A 27,210-nucleotide genomic window follows, 5' to 3' on the forward strand; every position below is an offset into this window, starting at 1 on the left:
ATACTTGTCTTTGGAGTTGGATATTGGACAGATGGCCAGAGGCATGACTCCAAATGGATGCTAGTGTGATGTGTTTGCTGACATGCTAACATGTGCCGTATCAACTTAATAGGTGATGATGTGTCAATGTTGTATTTACAGCTTGTAGCGCTGCCACCGAGCAACCAAAAAAATCAATTTCATACTGTTTCAAATCATGTGCAATTTCTGCTTCAGTCTTTGAATCGATTAGAGCAACAGAAAGAACAAAACGACAGGCAAATGGATTCCAAAAATCCTCCATGGGAAGGCACTAGATTTCCTAGATTCAGGAAAGAATCTGAAAACCCGGCACTGAAGACAGTACCAAACAGGACATTTTAATGCAGTGTAATGACTTCTGTTGTCACTCTCTCCACAGCCCCACCTACATTTACATCGACGCCACCGCAATATGTGGAGGCGAAGGAAGGGGGAAGCACTCTGCTTAGCTGCTCTGCCCAGGGAAATCCTAAACCAATAATCAGCTGGCTGAGGGAGGGGGAGGAGCTCGCAACCAACGCAAAATATTCGGTAAGAACAACATGGTAATGGCTATAAGTCAGATTTATGATTGTGTACAAATATAGAAGCAGGGTTTGTGCACAGATGGTGTCATCCACTGAGTCCATCTGTACTGAAAGCATGTTTATGGACTCACTCAGGCTAATATCAGTTTATTCTGTTGTTGTGCTGCAGGGAAAATCATATTTTGTTGTAATAAAACTTCTGTGCAGGCTTTAGTCTTTAGAAATTTGTGACACTGAGGATTTAGTAGATAATATTTCACAGGCCAAAAAGACAATAAAACATTCAGTAGTGGTGTAGTATTGAGGTAAGAATATAAAAGTATATTTTACATTTTAAACATATTGTAACACAAATCCTGAAATTGACTCCCATGTTTTCAAGATTTTTTCAAGTTGCAGACATTTGATTGATTAGATAAGACCAAAATCTGTGATCGGCCCAGCATGTCTGTCAGCTAGTAAAAATAAAAATACACCCCTAACATTTAACAATGTTAGAAACTGCTGCCGGCAGCATGTCGTGCATTTCTGAGCTCTCTTTGTAGTCTGGTGATGCATGATTTTTATTCATGTGGATAAACTCCCAAATGCAAGACAGTATGATGTCATGACAAGATATTTTTGGAACAGCCTCAGCGTGGTTTGATAGCAGCAAAAAAAAAAGAGTCTCAGTTACATAAAGCATCAACAAAAAACAGCAGGTTTGTAGTGTTAGTCACATGAAATCAAAGGCATTTAACACGCCGCTCTGCTATAGATGAATCAGACACACCAAAGGCTTTAACAGACCGTGATGCACTGCAGCCACAGGATGTTGCATCTTCAGTAAAAGGTGCAAATGTGACTTTTTCCTCAAGTGGAAAAACTCTTGCTCATGTACTTTCACTATACTATCGCAAGTGCTCTTTCCACCTACATCCTGTCCTCTGGGGATTGTAAGGAGTCATTCTAACTTAAGGAGGTGTTAGAAATAGATGAGGCAGGTTAAGTAGGTTCACTAAAAAGTAAATCATAAAACTTACTCCTGGAATTTTTTGAACATAACAGGTTGATGATTAAATATAACAAGCACAAGAACATTTAATTGCATTATTAATACCTCCTGTTGTTGTTTTGGGATTTTTTTGAAAGGTGGTTGCCTCCTTCCTTTTCTGTATGCCTTCACATTCTCATATGTCACTGATATTGCAGTCTGCTGCAGGCGCTATCAACTCTTTAGAGCTGCCTGCATGATATAGTGCACAGGAAGTGACGGGAGTATCCAGCAGTGTGCTCTCTTTCATTTCCCCCTTTTTCACTGCTCCGCCATCTCTCTTTCCAATCGCCTCTTTTGAACACCGTCCCCTCAGTAAATGATTTGACAACATTCTGATGCATTATTAATCTACTTCTTCTACATCAATATTACATTAGCCCTAATATGAATGTTACACTAAAAATGAAAATCACTACTGAGAGCAGTATTTATCGGCTTTCCTTTTCCATTTGCCTGTTCTGAGTGTATATGTCGAAGCAAAATCCTCGAACTTGGGAAGGCTCCTTCTTGTGGTGAGAAGAAAATGTGTGTGTGTGTCAGAGCGAGCATGAGGGTATATTTGCTCACCCACATGCTCAGTTCCTTGGAGACGTCATGGAGAAAGGCAGGAATGTTACAGACAGGGATAGAAAGGAGGAGGAATCCTCATCATCCTCTCTTTACTTTACTTTATTACTTTATTTGCACATGAAAAAAAAGAAAACCAAGATACTAAAGAAACAGGTTGTATAGGAGAGAGCAGAAGCCGAGGTGGGAATATGAGGGTCTTCAACATAAAAGTACTCAAACCACAAACAAAAAACACAAGCAGGAAAGCAACATCAACTGTCAACAACCCACTTCTGCTTCAGATCCAAATATCGGTCTCTATGGATGTGTCAGAGTTTGAAATCCTGCCTTCACCTCATCTACTGCTTTTTCTTTCCTATGACCCTTTTCTTCCTCAACTACTGCTGACATCTGCCTCCCTCCTCCTCCTTCTCTTTAATCTTCTCTCCCTCAGCTTGGATTGAGTACAGCTATGGCTCAGGAAGTATTGAAATGGACTGATGGCCATTACATATTATCAGATCCGGTTAAGGTTACTGTCTTGGAAGTCTGCTACAATCACTGCTGCATGTGCTCTCTGTAGGATTGTAATGATTTGATCCAACAGATTTGATTTTGATAGTTTTAGAAGAGATTTAGTACAACATAAAATCCTACAATGTAATTAACTTCAGTGCAACAGCTCTACAGATTGTGGATTGTGAAAAGTAACAAAGCTGATCAAGTCCGATGTTTATTTTTGAGGGGAAAATGAGCCTCAAAGGATGGCAGATCAGTGAAAGGTGCTGTTTCTTGCAGGAGGCTGAAAACATGCCATATCAGCTAAACTGCCGTCAGTTCAAGTGTGTATTTAACATAAAGACAATTTTAATCAATTTTAATCTCTTCTCACTTTTGAAAATCAATAGAAATGGCTTCCCAATCCTCAAATTGATGCATCACAACTCTTTGGTGTTTGGTTTACACTCATTACTCTCACACGTTGCTGCAGTGATGCACAAAGTGTTAACCTTGTGATAGACAAATCTGAGTGATGATGATACAGTTTGCCAACAGGCTGACAAAAAGACAAATGTTACTCTGGGTTTATCTACTCATACCATCTCTTGGCTAAAATATTTGAAAGACGGATGAATTGGAATAATTCTGCAGGCGTAGCAGATTTCCCCCCTCAGCTGCATGAATGGACAGACTACAGCTGTGTGTGACTTGAATGGACAGAGCCTCGCAACGTGTTGCATTATTTATGAGGGTATTTCTGTTAGGTCTGGTTAATGTGTTTCTTCACCACTTATTGGTTCTCATCAGTGCCGGCGCACAGGGACATGCAACAACACATAGTTAGACGTTTCCAAGGTTACCACATGCAGGAATCAGACCTGGAGTTAATTAAAGCATGACACATTCATGGTTTTTTAGTGTTTTACGTGTTTTCTTTTGAGTGGACTCTCAAAGTTACTTACTTCAAGGGCGGGGGCATTGCACACCATACCATTCAAAAGTTAGGACACACTTTCTCATTGGTGATTTCAAACTTTTGGCTGGTACTGTAAAATTGTTCAGAAGATTTCACTGTGTTGTATCTCTCTTTCTCTTGCACATTTAACCACAGGTACATGATGGCAGTCTAACCATCGTAGGCATCACTCGAGATGACAGAGGGGCGTACACATGCAGAGCCTATAGTGACCAGGGAGAAGTGCTCCACACGACCCGTCTGTTGGTCCAAGGTATTGTAAGCATGAATTAGGCACTCTGTAGCATGGCCACTACAAAATGGTTTATTAGTTTAGTAACTGTTTTTGATTTGTACATTTCCAGATCTGTATTTATAATCTGGGGCTCTACAGGAATATATATGCATGAGTTACATTTTAAAGAACTCTTCCTTTAGCTCATACTAACCCTTTATGCAGCCCCTCAGTTCGGCCTCTGTCTCAAACGTGCGACGAGCTGACTTGCAGGGAACATTGCTATATATGTTAACCTCAAATTTTGGAACTTTGACCATATTTAGCATAGCATAGATATCTAACATCATAACAGTATATACATAACAGAACATCCCAAAAAGCATAACATGTCCCCTTTAAGTTTCATTATTTATATTTAGGCATTAGGCATTTCTCTGAATCTCTGGTGTACTATATACGGTAACACACCTTCTGGGTCTCTATCAGTCAGTAGCTTAGTCTAGGGCCTCTGTGTGCATGTGTGCGTGTCTTTTGTGCACAGCCTGTACAACAGGATCTGTCTGCAAGAACGTCATTGTCTGTCTCTGGTCCATTAACTAGGCGCTCTGCTAGACACAGATCAGATAGGTAGTTGTGATACCAGCCTCCAGTGGCCTCCGTCTCCTGATACTGCAGGGCTGGGGGGAGTCAACAGTGTGTATTTAACACGCAAGTGAGCAGCTTGCTTTTATGGGAGAGTTAGCGTAAGGTCTATTTTAATGCATGACTTCTGCAGGTGCAAACAGAGGAGTGGAAGTGCTCTTCTCTGCATTCCACACACTGTATAGTAAATATATGCGCGCGCACGCACACACACTCATGCACTGCAAACACACATTAAATAATCATTTTGTTGAAACCTGGTGAATAGAGTAACCAGTGGTGCATGTGATGCAACTGCATTAAGGCTTCAGGTCTCCAGTGGGCCCAGTAATACTACGATGCGTGTTCTTTCAACCACAACACACTGCAGCAGTGGTTGCATTACATCAGTGCAGAATGATCTACTACACAGAGGAACATCTCACAGTGTAGAGCAGGCTATTACAAAAACGACCTTTTTAAATTGTTGAGACTCGTGTTATCATTATACACTGTACACTGTGAGATGGAATACATTTGTCTATCAGAGATTTTGCTGTACAGTTTAATATTTCTGGGCGGGTTTTATATTGCTGGCATGGTTGATTTTAGCTTATCATAGATATGTCGGTAAGATATGTTTGGGGTCATTTAGAAATAGTGTTGTCATCACATACAGTACTGTTCAAAGGTTTTAGGCACTTCAGATGTTTAGATTCTTATCTGTCACACAGTACCATTAGGGAGGCCTCTGATGGGTCCCAAATTAATACCGCAGCCTGATAATAACCCCAAACTATTAATGGCATCATTTTTGATAGCATCCTCACTACATCAGTTTTTTTTTCTCAAAACATCTGCACCCTACTCTAGGTTGTCTATTGCAGAGCATAGCACTGCCACTTACAAGTTTATTTTTCAACTGTAAAATGTCCCACTCTGTACACATAGAGGTCAAAATACTTCAATAATCAATTTTAAGAAAAACTATATCAAAAATCTTTGATTATGTTTATGTTGTTTATTTTTATAGTTAATATGCTGACTATTGGCTGATATATTTTTAGCACATTTTTTTAAATTCAGAAAAAAAGCCAGTCTGGCATACAATTGTCATCTAATGTTATATCATTTTTATAATCATTACAGTGTCAGTTATTCAATTAGCCAAAAACAGATGTGTTTTTATTTGATCCATTAACATTTCTCATGATATAGCAATAGTGCAATATAAAATTGCATACCACTCTAGGCTACAGGTGCTATTTTAGTGCTATGATAATTTTCATACCAATTAAAGGAACCCCTAATAATATAATGTTATCCATTACAACATCATCACAGGCTGCTACCTCAAATGACCACAGTTGTTTAATGATATTGGCATATTAGATTAGAATAATGTGACGAGGATGTGTGATAAAAGAGGTCCGATGGCAAATATATTACAGCGTTGACTGCACATGCACACAGACAACATCACACTGCACCTTATAAAACCTTTAAACATTTGAGTAATACTATAGAAATGTAGAGGTAGGTGTAATATGGATATGCAAACTACAAAAGCAAACAACAACAAAAATAAATGTTTTATTCCTGGTTTTGTGTGTGTGTGTGTGTGGTTGAAAATTGGCATGATTAGGACCCACACCCAGAGCAATAATAAGCATATATCTTAGGAGTCATGATTCTCACTCCAGTGATCTGTTTTTAATTGTTATGTGAGACACCCACACACTGCCTTCAGTAGTCCCACCTGATATAAAGCTGTGCACGCTGAGAGGAAAATAACTAGCAGACTTGTATCTGGGCCCACTCATAAAAGACAGCTTACCTTTCATGGCTTCTGCTGTTTTATTGAGAGTTAAGAGAAACCTAGAGTACCTCGGGGGAAGGAAAGGTTACAATGTGAAGCACGCATAAGCTTCAACACTGACTTCTGTTAAGGTTACAAAGCTGGCTGCTAGCTGTATTTTACATCAGAGTGTAGTGATATATTGTAAATAATACATAGTGTGTGCTCTGTCTCACTGCGATGTGTTCCTGAAAAAAGGCGACAATCCCAAAGTGGAAGCAGAGTAAGCCTACATGTGGAGCAAAATCAGTTCATATCATTTCATACTCTTTATAGCTTTAATGACCTTCTGTACCATTTGGTAGAGCATATTATAAGTTGTGTTATCTTTTTGAGAAATAAGTTGAATATTGCCATGGAATAAAAGTTATCGGTTGAAATGATTATCTCAGCATCATTTGTTGGACATCATTAGATGATTTAATTGAAATTGCAGCTGTAATATCTGATACTTCTAGTCCTAGTAATTTAAGCACAGTTGTAGATATCAACCATTTTACTGTGACTCCTTGGGACGGTGCAAACAAAGCGTGTTTGCATATTGAAGTGGAAATACTGATGTGTGTTTGAATACAAGTCAGGTGCTTTGTGTAAAAAGATAAACAACAAAAAGATAATTCATCATCCAAATCTGTTGTGGTGTTGCATAGCAACATAGATGAAAAGGTGTAATTTAGTTATACAAAGACTGAACTGTATATTATATGACTTTTTCTAATGGTATTTAATATTTAAGAAGTTTTATTTGTTGAGTTTTAAACATTACTCTTTGTGACTAAAGATGTCTTTTATTGTACTTTAATGGAGATAAATGAGATGATTTACAGATTGTAAACAGTCATCTTTACTGTTTTGGTTGTGGCTCATAATTAAAAAATCTGTGTAATCAGTAGAAAAAAGTTGTTCGTGCCCAAAGGCAGAAATGCAAAAAAGAAATATGTCATGTTGCTTTTTACTGGCTGGGACTATTAAAGTGGCTATGATTGATGATTTTATACTAACAATGGATCAGATTTGTGTGTATTATGTCAAAGGGCCACAGAGAATTGTTACCTGACTCTGCAGTTCAGAGTATTTTAGTGTCTTTCAGCTTATTGTTTTCATTTTCTGGCCCACAACTTCACTGTTTTGGTTTACTCTGACCACCCTCACCAATGTTAATCTCACCACCAATTTCTTTTTTTTTTTTCAGTGAAAATCCACAAAAAATCCCACGCTACCAGTTCAGTCCAGCACCATTTCGTAAATAACTAAAGTTATCAATTTACTGGTGAATGTAGCATTTAAAACTAAAGAATCAAATATTCTCCTCAGAAGTTAGTGGAGACCAGAAAACAGCTAAAATTAGAGTTGGTACATATCTGCTGGATGTGTACCAAACTGTTTGCCAACAAGTTCTCCACCACAACGAGGCCCAAAGTGGCTGTTACTGGTACACAAGATACTTAAATGTTGTTTCTGTTTCTCTCAGGGCCTCCATACATCGTCTCACCACCAGAAAACGTGACTGTAAACATATCCCAGAATGCACTCTTCACCTGCCAAGCGGAGGCATATCCTGGCAACCTGACCTACACCTGGTTTTGGGAAGAGGATAACGTCTACTTCAAGAAGTAAAGTTATGATCAAGTTTACTTCTGTACTGTAGCTGTAAACATCTGAGTTAAGCACTTGGTTGAGGTTACGACTTAAGGGTCCCTTGCTCAGAGGCTCAGTCACTTAAATCACCACCATGCAGGCTGCATAAGGATTTTATCCCAAAGCCTTTGTGATCAGAGTGACATTGTGAGTCTCTGAGCCCTTTGCTGTGCTGTATTTTGAGTGACTGTAACTGGGTATTTGGTATGTGTGCCTGTGTGTGTGTATGTGTGTATGTGTGTGTGTGGCAGTGCCCTGTCCTGCTGTGGCCCTAGAGGCAGTAAGAGTGGGCCTGGCGGGGGTCTGTCTGGAGTGTGCCAGGCGAGTTAGTGCACTCTGATGACAATATCACATGACTCAGGCCTTGTGTCATCATATGCCTCTCATGCAGTGATGATCTGAAGCGTAGCCAGGACCTCTGCGGGTTCCCCAGAGCAGGTCTTTTGAGTCAGAGAGGGTTTTACAGAGAACAAGTGACAGACAGAACAAGTGAGAAGGGAGAACAAGTGAATGGGAATTTTGACTGGCAGGGAAAACAAGCTTCTGAGGGACTTTCACTGAAGAAGTGTGCTGAAGTGTCCAATGTAATTTTAAACAGCTTTTATGGTGTCAATCTTGATCTTGATATACTTAAGAGAATTGTGCACAATGTTTTTTTGGTACCATTGGTTTTGCATTTTGGCATTCATTTTGGTATACATTTTAACCAAGGGCTTTATTAACGGTTCAAAACTATCCGAGGAATATAAGTATTCTAAGTAGTGGCAATAAGTGGATTAATAATACAGCAACCCAAAAGTTGTTCCTATTAAACACCTATAAATAATCTATCAAACATTTTTTAACCAACTACCCAAAGGAGTGCCATTTTATTTTAAGACACATATTCTTTTTGATATTCAATTCTGCTGCATGATAAAATATTGAATTTTTTTACTGTGTGGGCAAAAAGAGCAGCTCAATTAAAAAAGAAAGAAACAACTGAATCTGTGCTTCATCATTAACATGTTTAATTTTAAATGGTGTCGGGGGAAAACATGAAGGCTGTACCATTTGGCGATTATGGCATTTAGCAGATTTATTTGAATCTCTTGCTCTATACTCTGTGTTCTTTGGAGCCCTCTCAGAGCAGGGTGCTGGTTGACTCTCTGCTGCTCTCTTATGGCACCTTGATGTAATTTAGCACAAAAAAGACAAAAATAGATGAGTGCCCGGTCCTGTTGGTATGTTTGAGTAACATGGTGTGACTAAACATCTGTGTCTTCTTGCAGTGATCTGAAGCTCAGAGTGCGCATTCTCATCGACGGCACCCTTATCATCTTCCGGGTCAAACCAGAGGATGCTGGGAAATACACCTGCAGTCCGAGCAACAGCCTTGGTATCTCGCCCTCAGCATCAGCCTACCTGACTGTTCAGTGTGAGTGTTACCGTGGCAACAAAGTGTAGGGGGAGGGGCAGGGAGACGGTACAGCGAGCCTTGTGTGAGGAGGGAACAGCAGCAGCAGTATGGAGGCTGCTTGTGTTGGAGGCTGCTGTATTATCTGGCAGTGCTGCTCCACCACTGTAACACAAAGTAACCTTCTTGAATTTCAAGGTCAGACATTACAGACAGAGAGCAGAGTTAGCCCCTCGTCATTTTGACTCAGCCACTTTTACAATTTTCATACTCTCAATGGATAGTTAGAGATAAAATTATCATCTCCAGCCTCATTACTGTGTTCAAAGATGATGACAGGCTCATCCTCAGACTCCATTTTTCTTTGTCCCGAACAATCTGGTCCCCTAAATGAAACAGTGACCTTCCTCTTCGTCACATGAGACTGATGAGAGAGAAACACCACTCCTGGCCATCTGACGTTTCACCGTCAGTCCTTGTGTGTTGAGTTAATTCGCTCCCAAGTTGCTGCTGGCCATTGATTACTATGCTACAGTATGTGGGAGAGCTGGGTGATTCGCAGCAATGCAGCCACAGGCACTGATTTCATCTCTGGCTTCAAATATCCTGGATGCTGATTACAACATTATAGCACATGAACATTTTCAGCTGTGAAATTTCTTTACAAATTGGGTTATGCCAAATATAGAAGAACAAATGATATTGATTATGTATCCAGTATCCCTAACACTCATCTCAATTTTACGTTCAGACCCTGCCCGAGTGATCAACATGCCCCCAGTCATCTACGTCCCACGGAAACTGCCAGGCCTCATCCGCTGCCCAGTGGACGCCAACCCACCTGTGACATCAGTGAAGTGGGAGAAAGATGGCTACCCTCTCAGAGTTGAGAAGGTCAGTCTGCCGCAGCGCTGCATTTGACTCCCCTTTCATTTATCTTATATAACTTTACTTTAAGTCTGTCGCATTTACCTCAACAGAGGTAGTTGTACAGTAGTTTTTAAATCCATGATTTGATTTTTTTAGATTCAAATGTGTATAATTAAGGACAAGAGGTAGGATTATCAGTTCATAGAGATCCATCTATAGATATCATTTAATTTGCTAGACTGAGATTTCTCACTTATTCTTGATACACAAACAGAAGATTTTTTACAGAGAATCTCAATCACTGCCCCAGTGATGAGTGTAGCCAAAATCTTGACTAGTTAAACCCTTTGGCACCCGCCTCCCCTTTTATGTATGCTACACCCTAATTAAAATAATCAGACAATTTTAGAGTTTCAGAACTGTGCAAGGAATTTAAAGTCCCCCTCTGCTCAAAAATGTGTTTTTGTACTTGTTACTTCAGATGGATCTTTGACCTTCACTCTGCACCATGATGTATGGTATGTGCAGAGTCTGGCCTAGTGTGCACCTCATCACTAAAGTGTGATGTGGAAACTTGAAACCTTACGACTTTTCAGTCGAGTAGGAGACACGTTGTGTCCAGCAGTTAAACTTTTGAAATGAAAAGTATTTGCATATTCATAGATTATGTATTTTTAATTAGTTAAAACATAACAGACACTTTTTAAACATTTTATTTCTTAAACTTTTAGGATTTATAACATTTGTGGATGGCCAGACTGCTTTGAAAGTTGGAAGATGCCATATTTTTAAGCTGGCAGATGCACACACGTTTGTGCATTTTAACTCTCTATTTTGTATTTATTGTTCTATTTGAGAATGAACACAATGACCAAAAAGAGTATAATCAATAAATACATATTCAGATACATTTTAGTAATAGCCTACTTGCAGCCCGTAAAAGACGTCCATTAAACTGTTGACATCACAGTTACGTCACCATTTCACCAGCATCCTGTCCTGTTTAAAAGCAGGGTCATTTTCAAACCTTTTAACTAATCTCTGTGATCGGAGCTCTCTATCCATTGCTCGTTTATCTTCTATCTAATCTAGGAAGGCCTGGACTTCAAAAATTGTGGTTCTTGATCATCTGATTTCAATCAGATTTTTCTGTTGTGCAGGTCAAAACATTTAATGGGACACTGAGATTTCAGGAGAAACCCTGAAATCAAGAATTTCAGATGCTTCTTGTCTTGTAGTACCCTGGTTGGAGCCTGATGCCAGATGGAAGTATCCGGGTGGCGGAGGCCACAGAAGACTCTCTGGGCACCTATACCTGTGTGCCTTACAACGCCCTGGGTACCATGGGCATGTCCCCCCCTGCCACTTTGGTGCTAAAGGTACTTAAGTGCTAATGTTTGATACTGTCTTTAGCTGTTCTATCCAAGTACCTGCATGATGTTCTGGTGTTTGTGTTTTCTAAAGGATCCCCCTTACTTTAATGTGAGGCCTGGGGGGGAGTACCGTCAGGAGGCTGGTAGAGAACTTGTAATCCCCTGTGCTGCTTCTGGAGACCCTGATATACCAACCATCACCTGGAGAAAGGTGCAGTAGATAAACACACACCATACCGCTCTCCTGAATTTAAATCATCCTCTCTGCTTGATTTTCCTTTTTTCCTGCCTGTACTGTACTGAAACAGCATATCTGTTTGTCCGCCACTATTTAACCCTGTAACTGTAATTCTCATGTCCATTGAAGGTGGGGAAGCCAAGCAGGAGTAAGCACAACATCCTACCCAGCGGCAGTTTACAGTTTCTGTCTCTCAGCAAGGAGGACCATGGAGAATGGGAGTGTGTTGCCACCAATGTGGTCACAAGCATCACTGCCAGCACGCGTATCCTAGTCATCGGTACAAACAATCTGCTCAGTGCTCTCAGCTCACCAGAGCTTTCTCAATTTCCTCAACCATTGACCTTTCATAGGGATTTGAGTTCATTGGAATCTCAGTTTGCTGTGTGGTTTGAATGATTTGCATGAAGAAAAAGCAATATTTATCTCTTAACCGTCTTTCTTCTACTCATATGGGCATCATTAAAATTCCATTTAATCTTATCTGTAAAAGCTTTATACGGTTAATTTAAAGCCTGAATCTGTAACTACAGTGTGGTGCCCACCCTCCTGCTAAAATAAAATGACTCAATTGCCTTTGTCTGTTGAGTCATTGGACCAAGGACATATTTTTACTCCTGAATTTATTGACTGAAGTGTTGATACAGGCAAGCGGGGTTATGTAGTTTAAACAAATCCTAGGTCCAGATATACTGACATCACATTGATGTTGTTCAACATACTCAAAATGCATGTGGAAATTAATCTCATAATAATGAGAGGCACAAACGTGTTGTTTCTTGTGCTGTCAGGTATGTTTTCCAGTCAATAGTTCTTTTCCCTATGCAGACATTTAGTATATTTGAGCTTTTTATGCTTGAAACATGTAATGTATCCTGTAATTTTCAGTACAGGCTTTTAAAGGAATACTCCAAGGCTGATAGGCCAGATAGGTGGAAGTAAATACAGTACTTGTATCAGTTAATTGCAGAAGCAGAACACATTTTAACTTGTAACTTTTTGCATTTCTTGAATATTCCTTAAAAAGCATGCTCCTACTCTAACAGTATTTATAGGACTTGTAAATGTTTATCTTTAGGTCTTTAGGTGATGGATGTATAAAGAGAACTGGATACAGTAGTGGAGGCGGGGCCACGTTCATTCCTATGAAAGTTGCTCAATGGTGCATAAAGCCAAAAAAAAACCACTCTTCCAGACTTTCGAAATGTGATTGGACCGAATGGAACAAATCCTGATTATTCTGGTTGTTTATGTAATGCTCAAAAAATGGCCTTTTTAGAGCCCTTATCAGACCCAGCAGTTGTAAGGCCATGGTTCTGCCACCATGTTGAATTATTTTCAAAGCCTGGCACTGTTCCTGGGTGCTTGCTTTAGGTGCATACAAGTCACAACTCCCCACCAAGAAATAGTATTAATTAATTAGTAGCAAAATTAGACATGCATTGTTATTAATTAGAGGCAAATTTTGTTACATTTGGACAGAGCTAGGCTAGTTGTTTCCCCCTGCTTCCAGTTTGTATGCTAAGCTAAGCTAACGTCTTCTGGCACTGGCAGTAGCTTCATATTTAGTGTACAGATATAACAGATGTATAAATGTTTTCATCAACTCTTGGCAAGAAAATTAATTAGTATATTTCCCAAAATACTCAGCACCTAAGATGAACTATACCTTTGAGTCTATGCTTTCATATCGCCCGCTGGTCTTTGAAATGTGAGTAAGTCTGCCCTAGTAGCCCATTGCCCCAGTACCTACGGTGTCATTACACTATTGCACAGCTGGCAGCACCTCCATCTGACCAGCCCTCAGCTGACAGGTGTCACAGGGCGTCGGAGACAGCTGTGCTCCTGAGTCCACGCTCAGGTCTCTCTTTTATCCCATTGAGAGGTAACTGGCTTCAGGCCACACAGCACAGCTGTTAGGTGGGTGGGATGTGCAGAGCTGCAGACAGAAATGCTGCTCTTGAACTTGACCTTACACCAGTCACCACCTCAGCCAGCGTCACACTATCCGCTGAGCAGGTCACATGACGAAGAAGCAAAATGCTTCACATTTGACTCACTATGAAATGATTGCCATAGTGTTTTATTCAGTGTGAACTCAGTCAGTATGATGATGAGTCTCATCTGATAAATGTTAATAAAATATGCAACTTAAAAAGATATCTAGAGCTTCTTTGCTGCTAGCGTTGATACTACATGATAATTGTAAGTAGTTATATATTTGATGAATAAATTGGTAGGTGCGTGTTTTAATATTTTCTGTCTGTTTCTACAAACCACTCAGGCACCAGCCCACACGCTCCTGGCAATATCCATGTATTGCCCTCAACAACCTCTGCTAATGTGTCCTGGGAACCAGGTTATGATGGTGGCTTTGAACAGACATTCTCTGTGTGGTACGGTCCAGTGTGAGTGCTCTTAGTTTCCTTCCAATCAATGATAGCAGTCTGCAGATGTGGAAACACTACCTGCAGGTTATCGGCCTAGATTGACATAGGAGCAGGCTTTTTTTTTTTTTTGGGTCCTGCACTTTTTAGTGATGATGATGAAATATGAAATTCAATCAGAAGCTCACAGCATAATTGTTTTGACAGCATATTTCTCAGGGTATTTAGGAGACGTGTATGTATGTGCATAATTCATGTTGTGTAAAGTCAGTGCAGTAGCGTCCCACTCAGCATCATACATGAAGTGCTGCTACAGATGTTTACCAGGGTATTTATGTAGAATAACATTTCATCTGTATAATTACCTTGCTAAGAGACAATTAATCACTTAACATATTTTACAGTGTAGAGGCAAAAAGCTTATGACCTAGTGTTGTGGAGTATTGTGGTTTTTGTCACAACAAAATAACACTGATTTGTTTGTGTATATGGCCTCAGTGTTAATTAACAGGTCATAACTTTGAAAAAAGTAAAATACCGGGATACTTTCATACGTATGTTATCCTATCTGTGTCATTTTTAACTGTAGTTTACAAAAAGCAAAGATAGATCAAGTGAATTCAACATTAGGATTTTGTTGCTGCAGTGACCTAATTTCCCAGGTGGATCATTTAGTGTAGTATTTCACTTCAATGTTTGAAGTGAAAAATCAAACTATATTAAACCCTCTGTGTTCAGAAATTGGTTTTACAGTTACTTCAGGCAAACCACCAAAAAGAACAAAATGTTCCCTTTTGTAAAGCTCACCAGTGACTTTGAAACAGGGAGCTTTGTCAAAATTTCCATTAATGGACATATTGGTGGTTATTATAGTCCTATGGAGATGCCGTAAGATTGTAATTCAGTTGCAGAAATATTCTTAAGGGTTATTCCACGTTATTTATAAAAATCATTCACATGTACTTGACAAATGGAACCTTTTTAACCTTTGTTGATATTAAAAAATAATTTCCATGTACAGCAAAGTTGTTGAATTACTTGAGGTTGAATGTTACTTAGAATAGCATCATGGTCATGAAGAAAGCATTGATGTTTGTAACTTTTCCTCAGATTTGTTTTATTTAGTTTAAATCCCTGAAATATGGATACATATTTTTTAAGATTTACTGCACACAAACTACAATACAGCATCATGTGGCCAATCATAGTTGCAATATGCATTGCTATATTTACCTTATATTATTTTCTATATATATATTTAAATATTTTGTATATACCTTTTATAATTTTCTTTATTTTCTGTCTATTTTCTGTTCTTAGGTCAAAGAGAATAGACTTAGGACCTCATGACTGGCATTCGATGCCAGTTTCTGGTGCTCAGACCTGGTTGGTGGTGCCAGGGCTGGAGCCTGGGACAGAATACCAGTTCAGTGTGTTGGCACAAAACAAACTGGGCACCGGCCCATTCAGCGAAGTTGTGACAGTCAACACTGCAGGTGGGTACTGGCCATGTTGACTGCAGCACATTGAAAGGTTTTTTCTTCAGTGTTTGCTGCTATTTGACTGCACAGAGGTACTATTTTAATGCTCACCAGAAACAATATGGAATATACTGCCCTCTAGTGATGTTTAAATTAATATATAATACATTATTTTTCGCTTTATTATTTATCCATATCAAACCACAACAACTTGAACCCTTTAAGTTTCACCTTTTACTATACATGCACACACCATCTCATCAATTTAAGCTCTGATAGCTGACGTGATTAAAAGTGTGCATAAATGTCTTTCTATCTTTGTGTTTAGCACGTCTATGCTCTCCTTCCCTTATGTTAAACAAGAACTCCCCTAATACTAAACACCAAAGACATCAAATCATTCTAATGACTAACCAAATATGATATGTCATCCATTACTATGTGTACTTAAAATTCCCATGTATCATAAGAAAGGAAGGTTGATTTGGATTAATGAAGCCATTTACATCTGAGTTTCAAAGTCCGTGCACTCTGAGCATGGACATGGATGGGACCAGCTGCTACTTCATAGTATAAATGCAGTGTGTAATGCAATAAGCCTTTCTCACTGCAGACATTTTGACTTGTCGTAGCTGGAAAAGCACAGGTGTAACTAATGACATTAATGATAGCTCTGTTTCATTTAGTGTGCCAGAAAGGCAGTGTGTACAGAACCAAAGCCCTGGCATCAGCACACCTTAGTGGAGTACTGGCATTATTGATGTTATTAGTTGCACCTGTGTTTGACAAGTCAACATGTCTGTCGTGAGAATGATTTATTAGAGAGTGAATTGTAGTTGTGTTTAAGAAACTCATGTTTTGTTACCATTGATGAAAGATGTAGATTCTTCTGTATTTTAATCCAACTCATGCTTCAAGGGCGAGCTGCCAATTCAGCCTTTGTATGCAGTTGCTCCAACAGAAACTGAATTTAAAGGTGTATGGTCTTAAAAATCAATGTCTCAGCAAAAAAGGCATGAAGGGAGAAAAGTGCAAGTGAAGAATTTGATTAAAGGCATGCACAGATCAAGGCACACCCGAAAGCCTCTTATGTGGGTATTGAGCCAGACTCTGAAAAGGAACTTTTACCTTATAAAGATGCATGTACAGTAGTGAAAAAACTGAAATGTATGCATTAATTGACCAATTTGCAAATTAAATCCAAAGCTGTGAAGAAGTCTTTTAGTTTGAAACGCTATGGTTTAAAAAAAACAAACAAACAACCTACCTGTGAAGTGCAATATCAAATACCTGATGACAGCTACTTCCCCACAATATTGGCCTTGTTTAAACTGTGTAACTCAATGCTGCTACATGTTGCCAATAAACAATGTGTTGGAAAGTTTCCCTTCATTCAACAAAGGCTAAATGAGGCTTGCATAGTTCTGACCTAGTTCACACGCTCAGATAGCAGCCTTTACATAAATTGGTGGACAATCAGATTTCTGGTTTACACTGTTTGTTTACATCACTTACAGTCCATTATTCCATAATCCATAATCTTATTACCTTCATATAATATCATTTTCGAAGTGTATACAATAACAGATTATGTTAGAATTGTCAGAGTCTTAAACTTGTATATTACAAGCCATGTTTGAGAAGCAGCTTCAGGTCCATCTCGTGCATTGTTAATGCAGAATAGTTCCTGTTCTTTCATCTTTGAAAGCAAAGCCAAACATACTGTACAATTGTTATTTAATCGTGAGACTGAATGATAATGTGGTTCATTTGTCATAACATTCATGAATTTTGGATTCAGTTTTTGATTTGGACCACATTACATTTTCTCTTTAAAGTTGTTCAACAGACTCATCTATATCTGTGTGCTTAGTTATCTACTGTACTATAATTCTAGGAAGGAGTGGTGTACCTATTTTTTCAAAGTGCTTCTGTTTGTGGGTAATGAGTAAAACTGTGTCCGGTTTTAAAGCATTGTTTCCAATAGAAAGGAGTTTGAGTTCACCACTTAGCCTGTAGGAATGTAGACTGAGCCATTGTAGCTCTCAGACAATCAGTCCTCCAAATTAAATGAGCAAATGCGTCATTTGACCATGCACTCCAGAACAACCCATAGCATTTTCTAATATGCTGCCTCTGTAACCAGGAAATGGCAGGAAATCTTGTCTGTGCTTTCCAAAACCTGTTAAAAAATAATGATGGTTTATGGAGCTTGTCCTCCCGAGAAAAACAACACAATTGGTCTTAATGTCAGTCTCCCAAAACGACCTATAATTATGTTTGAGTGACAGACGTCATTTAGCGGCCATAGTAGTTATGACCAGGAGAAGTGGTGCACTTCAGATGATGTATATATCAAGTGACACCTTTCCATATTCATAGGTGGCAGGATTGGTGGCTTGTTGTAGCTTGCCAGAAGTGGACTTTGTTGCAGGAGACCTCTGATCACTTCCCGCTTCCAACTTTGAATGTCAAATTTCCTACCATGAGTCAACCGTTTTAACCCAAACCAAGTATTTTTGTGCCTAAATCTAACCAGAACACAGCATTGTAATGCCATAAAAGTCTCAGAGTATACAGTCTGAAGTCAGGTAGCATGCATGTGAAGTTGCATATTCAGGGAGCTGAAACACTCCTTTTTTTCACAAGGTATACCATGTATTTCATCCTGAGCAACTCAATGCACCATTTTTATATTACAAAACAGCTATTGAATTGTTTCCATAATCCATAAATATAGACCTTTGAATTTAGTTAAGTTTTAACCACACTTTGGTTTTCTGCACAGGATCATGCAGAATGTTTCTATCTGGGCCATGTTAGAAAAAGTCTTCTGTTGGTCAACTTTTCTGTGCAATATTTCTGGTCTGCCCACAGGCTCTCCTCTGGGTACCCCAGAACCACTGGTGCTTCTTACTCCACCACGGTGCCTCACAGCCAATCGCACGCAGCACGGTGTCCTCCTCACATGGCTCCCTCCGGCCAACCACTCTTCGCCCATTGACCGTTACATCATGGAGTTCCGTCTTGGGGAGAGATGGGAGGTCCTGGATGACTTGATCCCATCCACTGAGACTGAGCTGATAGCCAGAGACCTTGTTCAGGTGAGTTAAATACACATTTGGATAGAGAAACATGGCTGTGTTCATTTTTTTGTCTTTATACTTTTTCGTCGTTGAACATAAAAATAGCATAGTGCTCAATTTGGGGGAGTAATTGACTGAAAAGTGATTTAACAGAAGTTTTTGATTGTTATGAATCTCCCTATTCCATGGTTCCAATCATATCTGGAAATACATTTTTTCTCATAATAGTGACTACTCTACTCATATGTAGTCCAGGTTCTTGATTATATCCCATCATTTCTGATTCAGATATTCCATTTTATTTCCACTTTTCAGCCTTTCTACATTTTCTCCTTTTATATAACCATTTAACTATAGAATACAGTTGGTTCAAAATTACAAAACTGTGTTTTCTTGAGCTTAATTGCTAAATAAAAACAAATGATCATACTATTATGCAAACAATAATTCACAGAAGATTGATGGAATTTATTGAGAAGAATCATTTAACCTTACCTAACCTACCTACCTTGAGTAAAGATGATTTGGTCAAATTATTATATACATTTACATATTACTTTTCAAAACACAGTCACATAATGTGGTGTAACAATAGTAAAATTGTTTTTGGGATGTCTCTCACAGGAGTCATGGTATGAGTTTCGAGTGATGGCTGTCATGGATGACCTGATCAGTGAGAGCAGCAATGTAGTGGGAGTGTCTAGCACAGGTCAGTTTCTTTACAAAGGCAGTATTACAAACAACACACAAAAACTGAAATGCTTAAATAAATTTAGTTTTTCTTTTTTTCTTTTACTGACCTCTCTGTTTTACCCATCAGATCCCTTCCCCCCTGCGGAGGTGCCTGATGAGGGGCTGGCGCGGCCTGTGGTGGCGGGTGTTGTGGCAACTATCTGTTTTCTGGCAGCTGCAGTACTGTTCAGCACTTTAGCAGCTTGCTTTGTCAATAAGCAACACCGTCGCAAACTCAAGCGTAAACCAGGTCGGCCCTCCTCTCTCTTACCACTTAACATACGTACGTGTATTAAACATTATGTAGGAAACACTAAATTTAAATGTCTTTGTCCTCTCAGATCCTCCCTTGTCGGTGACACACTTCAGGAAAAGCATAGAGTCACCGTAAGTAAAGCCAACGCCAGAGCCCCTGCCAGAGGTGGCTGCTACTGTGCATCTTCTTAAGCACCTTATCAATGTTTTTCTTACAAATTTTTCCTCCCCATCCATGCTGGAATAAGGCATACTGTAAATTTTGAGAAAACAGAAGTGAAACTGGAAATACATGATCTTGGTAGTCGAATACTGCCTTATTATATACAACATTTATAATCTTTTGTTTTTGGCAAAAGGAAGGTTTTGTTTAAGTAATATGGAAAGACACGTTATACATGTTATAACATATAGAATGAGACACATGCAGAAGAAGAAGCCTTGCTGGATGAAAAAAAAGATGATATGCTCAAGGTATATGGGAGGTGCAGAAGAACATGTACTGTAGCAACCTCTAGCGGATCATGGGCGGTTCAAAGCAGCCAAGTCAGCATTTTAAGCACATTACCCAGATTGCCCAAGCTGCAGTATTTGTATTGATTTTTGATCCATCTGTATTCTTTAACCTCAAACGCTGTCTGCTTTCTGCATGACCCTCAGTGTTTAATAATGCAGTTTTTTGTTTAGCTGCACATTTAATGTACAGTATCAGCCACATGTGTGTATTTGTCTGTCTGTCTGTAAAACCTGTGTACGTGTATGACTGCATTTCAATCCCAAAATAATCTAATTTGTGACAATAATCCCATTCCAGAGTAAATGTTTGTCTGCCTGTGACTTTAGGTAAATCATCAGTATCAGATACTTGTGTTTATTCCGTTAAATGGTCCAGGCAGGTCAGGGAGTTCACACTTAGTCCTTCCTGCAAGGAGTCTTGCCATAGTATAAGATGAACCAGGCCCATGTCGTTTGTCTCCCATCGCAGGCCTCCTCTCACCCCCTTGCCAGGGGTAGAGCCCTGCTGGGACGAGCCTGCCAGGAGCAGTTTCTTGCCCCCGCCCGCCAGCCCCCTGTGAGTGCCTGCCTGCACCAAATTACAGAGTGTGCTGCACTGCACTGGCTTGGCTGCATGGTTAATGCATTGCATAGAAATCAAATGAAATGACTATTTGTTGTAGTGAAGCCTACTGCTGGCCTTTTTTTGCATGCTCAGACTTCCATGCACCATACAGGGATTAAATTGCATCGGCTCGGCTGCATGTACAGTACAGTACTGTGTATATGCACTCTTTACAAAGTATATCTACCTGATGCATTCAGTGACCCAGTAAGTGTCGACTATGCTGCTCCTGGTGTGGGCAAATGAGGCCTGGTTAGATGTCATCTGCTTCCCTCATATTACCATTTGGTGCAGCATATGGAAATTGGTCTCACGTCTGCTCAAGAAGATGTAGATTCAATAGATCTGTGATACGGTTGTCATGGTTGCATCGTTGGTTCTCCTCTCATCCTGTCATTCTGGCTTGGTTCATTAGCTGCTGTGCTATCAGGACGCCACCTCCGCCATAAACTGGTCATTATCATAATGCAGTTCATTATGGCTGCCTTGATGGAGTGCATTGGCTTTGTATTGTGTCATCTGTTTAGTTTAGGAAATAAACTCCAATCATGCATATTCATTTACAACACCAGAGGTCTTTCTCTTGTTTTACGCACTTTCCCCCAGGGTCTCACTGGTTATTTGTTAAATTAAGCAAGTGTCTATGTTTGCATTTTCTGTCAGGTTGTCGTCGGGGAAGATAAGTCCAGAGAGCTCCCCTCCATCTCGGCCCCGCTCTCTTTCCTCAGAGGGTTCCCAGGGTCCAGGCCTGTACGTCAGGAAGTTGCCCAGTCCTCAGAGAGAAAGAGATAAAGAGCTCTCCTTCTACAAGAAAACCAAGCGTGCCATAGCCAGCAAGAAATACAGTGTGTCCAAGCATGAGGCAGAGGTCACCACACCGATTGAGCTGATATGCCGCGGCCCTGATGGCCGCTTCATCATGGAGAGCAGCCCACCGCCCCGTCGCATCCATGGTTTCCCTTTCGCAGAGGAGTCTGACATGTACCCCGAGTTTCGGCAGTCTGATGAGGAAAATGATTTTGACCCTGGGCCTCTCCCGCCCATCATGCCCACGCTGCGGCCACAGCTCTCCCCAACGTCCTCCAGCCTGGAGTCAACGCAGCCCCCCAACTACAGCCCCCGCCTACACAGGGCCATGGAAGGTATGAGCTTTGCAGAGGGCAGTGCACTTCACGCCTCAGGGCAGGCCCCAGCCTCCCGCTACAGGGGCTTTCCCCAGGGCCCATTCTATGGGTATCTAGGCAGCCGCGGTGAATCAGGGATTCCACCACCATTCTACATGCCTGACATCAGTCCGCGTAGCTCCGCTCTGTCCTCCCCCCCAGGCACTGCTGAGGGGCCCTTTGGTTACCCCTCAATCCCCGAGGAGAGTGGAGAGATGGAGCTCCATCAGTACACTGCCTCTGGCCATTCTCTGTCTCACACACACAGCCCTCCTCCTCGCTCACCTGAAAGCTGGCAGCCTCATGAGCTACCCTTCCTGGGTCTAGAAGGTCCACGGTTCATATACCCACCTCACCATCCCTTACATCATCCGCAGGACCTCCCTGACCCACCCCCATATCCTCCTCACTCTCTTCCCCCCAGTCGCCTACACCTCCCTTCCCTACAGGATCCAACAAGCCCTAGACTCCTGCAGCTGGAGGTCCCTATGGCTCCCCCAGGCAGAGACAGGCCCCTGGGGCCTCCGGTTAGGCGTTTAGCTATGCAACAGGCCCAGAGTCTCGGCCAGCTCAGACACACGGCCCACGGTGTGGGTGTACCAGTGTTGCCTTACCCTGACCCGGCAGCCCGTGCAGGGAGCCCAAGCACAGCCCCCAGTAGTAGCCCTCAGTCCTGGCTCAGCCCGAGGGCGGGGCGCCGGGCAGACCCCAGCCTACCCCCACTAGTACTCCAGCCTTCCCGCCTCTCTCCGCTCTCCCAAAGCCCCCTTAGCACCCAGCCAGGTTCCCCAGATATTCTAGTGCGGCCCCCTCCGCGCCCCAGCATTCTCCGCACCTCTCGGTCTCTGGAGATGCATGAGCTCACTCTGCAGCCCTCGGTCAGTTTCTCCCGGAGGTCCTCCCTGACCGCCTCTCCCACTCAGAGCCAGGGAACCAGGCACCCCAGCCCCAGTTACCACGCCCACATGTCCTATGCCTCCACTGCAGCCAGTTATCCCTCCCAGTCCCCTTCTCCCCCTCTGGAGGGCAGGGATGTTTTCGGGCAGAGGCCATCCCAGAGAAGGACAGAGGAGGAGATGCTACCCTCAGAGCCCTCTCAGCTCCAGATATCAGCCTCAGGGTAGGTGATCCATTCCAGTAGAGAATAGTCACACATTTATTTAAAGAGGAGACATCTCTCTTCATCTGCTCTCTATTCCAAATTTCCTCAGTATTTATCCACAGTTTTATTTTGATGTTTCCATTTAGGCGTAATTAAGATGCATATTGTACCTTAATATGCAGAAGGCATGTAATTGCATTTAGCACACATTGTGTCAGCTCATAAAAATATCTAAACTTGACAATTTGATGGCATGTGAAAGCTCAATTTGATTTTGTATTATTGTCTTTATCATTTGATAGATCATATTTAAGTTAAAAAATATGGATTCATTAATTAAATATAATGACTGGAGAATTTATATAAAACACTTTAAGTTACAGAAATCCTCAAGTTTATTGTTCTTTTTCTTCATGGAAACTTTCAATTGAAAATTTGTAAAGTTTTACCTATTGAATACTAGAATTGTGAAATGAAAACATAATGTGTGAAACACTAGCAGAAGTTATTTTCATGCCTAATTTTAACAATTAACTGCATATGTGATGACAATTTACATACTTTTATTACACTTTATGACATAAAAAGTACCACTTTCTAATAAGTCACCCTCTATTAAGCATTTACAGGTTGTAACTGATGGCTTCATTAATGGTTAATAAACTGTTTACAAATGCTTTATTGAACAGACATCAATAAGAACCACTTCTTGGTAACCAGGTTGTGAAAAATCTCTCTGGCTGTTCAATAACATAGTCGATATTCAATAGAAGTCATTAACATTACTAAATGGTAACATAAAGGGTAACAAACCATCAGGTTTGGAGTTATAGATGTTAATAAATCATTAATAAAGGGTCAGGAGTTTCTCACTTACAAATAATCCAACAGCAGATGTTAGTATTTTGTAAATAAGACATTAGTAGAGAGATCTTAAAATAATCCAAGTGTGCAGTTGTCGATAACAAAGAGTTGTAAATAAATAATGTATGTTTTGATCAGCAACCCATTGAATGAATCTAAGCGCTAAAAAGAAATAATCAAATGTCATGCTGGAGGAGAATACAAGCCAGTTACACCTGGCAACCCAAAAGTTGTTTTCATTAATGTTTATTTATAACTGTTCTATAAGCAACTAATAAACTAATAAGTATTAGTAACTATTAATTAGCCATTAATAAAGGGTGCCTTAATAGAAAGTGAAAATAAAAACTCATAGATATTGTGCTACAGTATTTGCACTTAAGCCAGTTTTAATGAGGGAATAATATGATCAAATCTCACCAGAGGGATTTAAAAAAAAATTCCAACATTTTGATACATCAGTGCCCTTAGAGACAGTTTCCAATTCACACACGCAGGAAGCTTTTTAAAGCCTACATGAAAAATGTAGCTGAGACACATAAACTTTTGTGCCCCATAGTATTTCTATACTGTACACATTCCTGCGCCCCCTCACACCCACCTCATAAAGCTGAAGCCATGAAGCAGAGACTTGCTCCTGCAGTAGCTTATAGGGCTGCTGCTGTATAGAGGGTAAGGGTCTTACCTGATTTGTTTTTGATTGATCTCAGCTATCTGGGCAGCGTTGTTGTGACCCGGTCCCCTACGCCGCAATAGGTAAGGGTCGGACCCATGTCTGAGAGGGGAGGGGTCAGCAGGGGGAGGGCTCTAATCACTCTCTCCTTTAAAGGGGAATCGCTTTGGGTTGTGCCTCTGTGCTGGATTCAAGTGAAGTACAACTAATGGTAATAATGACTGCAGGATGTATTTGTCAATACAGTACCAAGGCACAGAAAGCCAGCTGTGGCGTAGGCTACAGTAATTAGGCTTGTGAGCAAGCACGAGGAGCGGTTTTGGACTGTGGAGAAGCATTTAATTTTGTCTTTGGATTGTTTGAATTACAGACATGTTTCCCTGCACAAACAAAAAAAGCCTTGAATCAATAGAGGACGCACATGAATGATAGACTGGAGTATTCCCCTTTAAAGTTTTGTTCCATGTGCAAAATGCCATGCATGCATTCTCTAAACTTCTCTCTATGACCAAACAAATAACAACAATTCTCCAACTAAATTCTTTGTCACATTTGTTGTCCTAAGTGCTTTCGTTTTTCTGTCATGTGACCGTTTTTTAATGGCCATTTCCTCTTCCTGTCATGTGACTTGTTCTTTAACGGCCATTTCCTCTTCCTGCCATCTCCTCCCGTCAGCATGGTGAAGCCTCTGTACGCAGTGTTCATGTTTATGAAAGTGTGCTGTACAGTGTTTATGTCTATGGAAATGTACTTATATTTAACACACTGTGGCCTCTGCACACAGTTTATGTGATAATGGAAATGTTCTATTATCTGTCTAGGACTGTTAATTCTCAGATTTGTCTCCCCCTCTCTGCTAATGGTTCTCAATCTCTCTCTCCACAGTGTCAAATGATGGACAGCATCTCTAAAGCTGTGTGTTCCTATGCCTTTTGAAACAATACATGTTTGGCACAACAACTTGACTTAATGAAGCATTAAGTCAGGTTTTGAAGCTGTTTTGTATTCAGTTCTTTGAAAGGCAAAGACATAAACTGTCATTGAGCGAGTTTACGTGGATATTTGGACTTAATTTAATTTAATTGCATCTTTCTATGAGAGATGGACAACAAAACCAGAGTATTCGGTACGAGGTAAAACTGCTTCTAAAACAGACTGCATACTAAGACAGTGAAGATAACTGTAACTTGATGTGATTATTGTTTTGCTGATTGATAATTTTCATTCAATTTAGCATGTATCACTCATGAAATGAAAATAGTTCTCCAGGGTTCAAAAAAATAGCTCCCTCTTTTGTTATTTTCTAAAAAAAAACAAAAAGAAAACACACCTGCACACGTACATGTCAGCTCACACAGGCTCACACAGCATACTGTTAGAGAAACGCTTGTGCATGCACTGTTCACAATAAACAGCTGTACTGGAGGAATTTAAGAGTGAATCTACAATAAGACTGTATTGTTACAGGAACAGTAATTTCACAGTTCCAGAAATTATTTTCATTTTATGAGTTTTATACAGCAAAGAGACCAATAGTGCCCGCTTCTCTTAAGCAGTCACTATTTAAAGACCCACACCTGAATGAGCAAAGTAATGCAATAATTGGCGTTATTCCATTCTTAGCACTACAAAATCGATTTTGTATTACAATGATGGGACCTGAAATTGGAGTGATTTTGCATCACTAACAAACACTACTGAAGAATAAATAGCCGGCAGTAAATAAAAACTTAACTGGGTCTTTAAGGTAATGATTGTTTCAGAAGAAACGTATAGCCAATAAATTCACCAAATCTACTGCCATGTTATGTCAACTGTTCTTTCTCTCTGTCACTTTCTCTTTTCTTTTTCTCTTTCTTTGTGTCTAACTTTTATCATCCATCAATGCAGATAGAAAGTGGAAATTCATCATCTTTAGTGAAAGGGCTCTCAATAGCAGTACAAGAGCTCATCAAATCATATGATAGCACCTACTGGAAATAGCAATGAAAGTGCCATTCTGTCTTTTCACTCTGAGACAGGATCAAATACGACTGTTGGATTAATGCAGAACAATGTATGCTATGCCTCTCTCCTCTTCTCAGGGAACCTCTAGGTGCGTCTAGTGATCCTGCCGGGTCTGAGAGCTTACCAGCACTGCTACACCACTGTATTACTAAAGCCAAGGGAGTGGCTGCCAACAACAATAACAACACAACCTCCGGAAGGAGAACCGGTTAGTCCCACGATTAGATCAAATGGACAAAAAGAATGACCTAAAATATGTGGCAGGTGTATTACTTCTGTGCTTCTCTTTTGCCTCCTGTCAGGTGTGTCTCCCTCTCAGACCCAGCAGCAATCTCAGACACCCCAAGAGGGAGAGGATCTCAGCTTCCACAGAAAGAGGAAAAAGCAAAACAAGAAGAACCCCTATCTCTATTTGACCTCCCTCCTGCATCGCAGGCAGTCTGAGGAGGACCAGACAGGCATTTTGGCCAGTGCAGACTCTGAGGGCCCAAATTATGGGACTCTACGCTGACCCATGTG

General features: G+C 40.5%; 1 protein-coding gene across 1 annotated transcript in view; it reads left to right on the forward strand.

Moving 5' to 3' along the window:
• Positions 1–27,210, forward strand: part of igsf9ba (immunoglobulin superfamily, member 9Ba) — a 59,656-nt gene extending 32,446 nt beyond the window's left edge. Inside the window, exons 4-21 of the mRNA XM_062419356.1 lie at positions 401–552; positions 3,746–3,863; positions 7,778–7,919; positions 9,216–9,361; positions 10,092–10,234; positions 11,449–11,589; positions 11,675–11,794; positions 11,951–12,101; positions 14,106–14,229; positions 15,529–15,704; positions 18,567–18,793; positions 19,400–19,484; positions 19,596–19,757; positions 19,849–19,894; positions 20,748–20,834; positions 21,546–23,165; positions 26,769–26,899; positions 26,994–27,210. Of these exons, the coding sequence (XP_062275340.1) occupies positions 401–552; positions 3,746–3,863; positions 7,778–7,919; positions 9,216–9,361; positions 10,092–10,234; positions 11,449–11,589; positions 11,675–11,794; positions 11,951–12,101; positions 14,106–14,229; positions 15,529–15,704; positions 18,567–18,793; positions 19,400–19,484; positions 19,596–19,757; positions 19,849–19,894; positions 20,748–20,834; positions 21,546–23,165; positions 26,769–26,899; positions 26,994–27,202 (3,980 nt within the window). The 3' untranslated portion in view covers positions 27,203–27,210. The remainder of the gene's footprint in view (positions 1–400; positions 553–3,745; positions 3,864–7,777; positions 7,920–9,215; positions 9,362–10,091; positions 10,235–11,448; positions 11,590–11,674; positions 11,795–11,950; positions 12,102–14,105; positions 14,230–15,528; positions 15,705–18,566; positions 18,794–19,399; positions 19,485–19,595; positions 19,758–19,848; positions 19,895–20,747; positions 20,835–21,545; positions 23,166–26,768; positions 26,900–26,993) is intronic.

This window comes from Scomber scombrus, chromosome 5 (genome assembly GCF_963691925.1).
Source record: "Scomber scombrus chromosome 5, fScoSco1.1, whole genome shotgun sequence".
Lineage (NCBI taxonomy): Eukaryota > Metazoa > Chordata > Actinopteri > Scombriformes > Scombridae > Scomber > Scomber scombrus.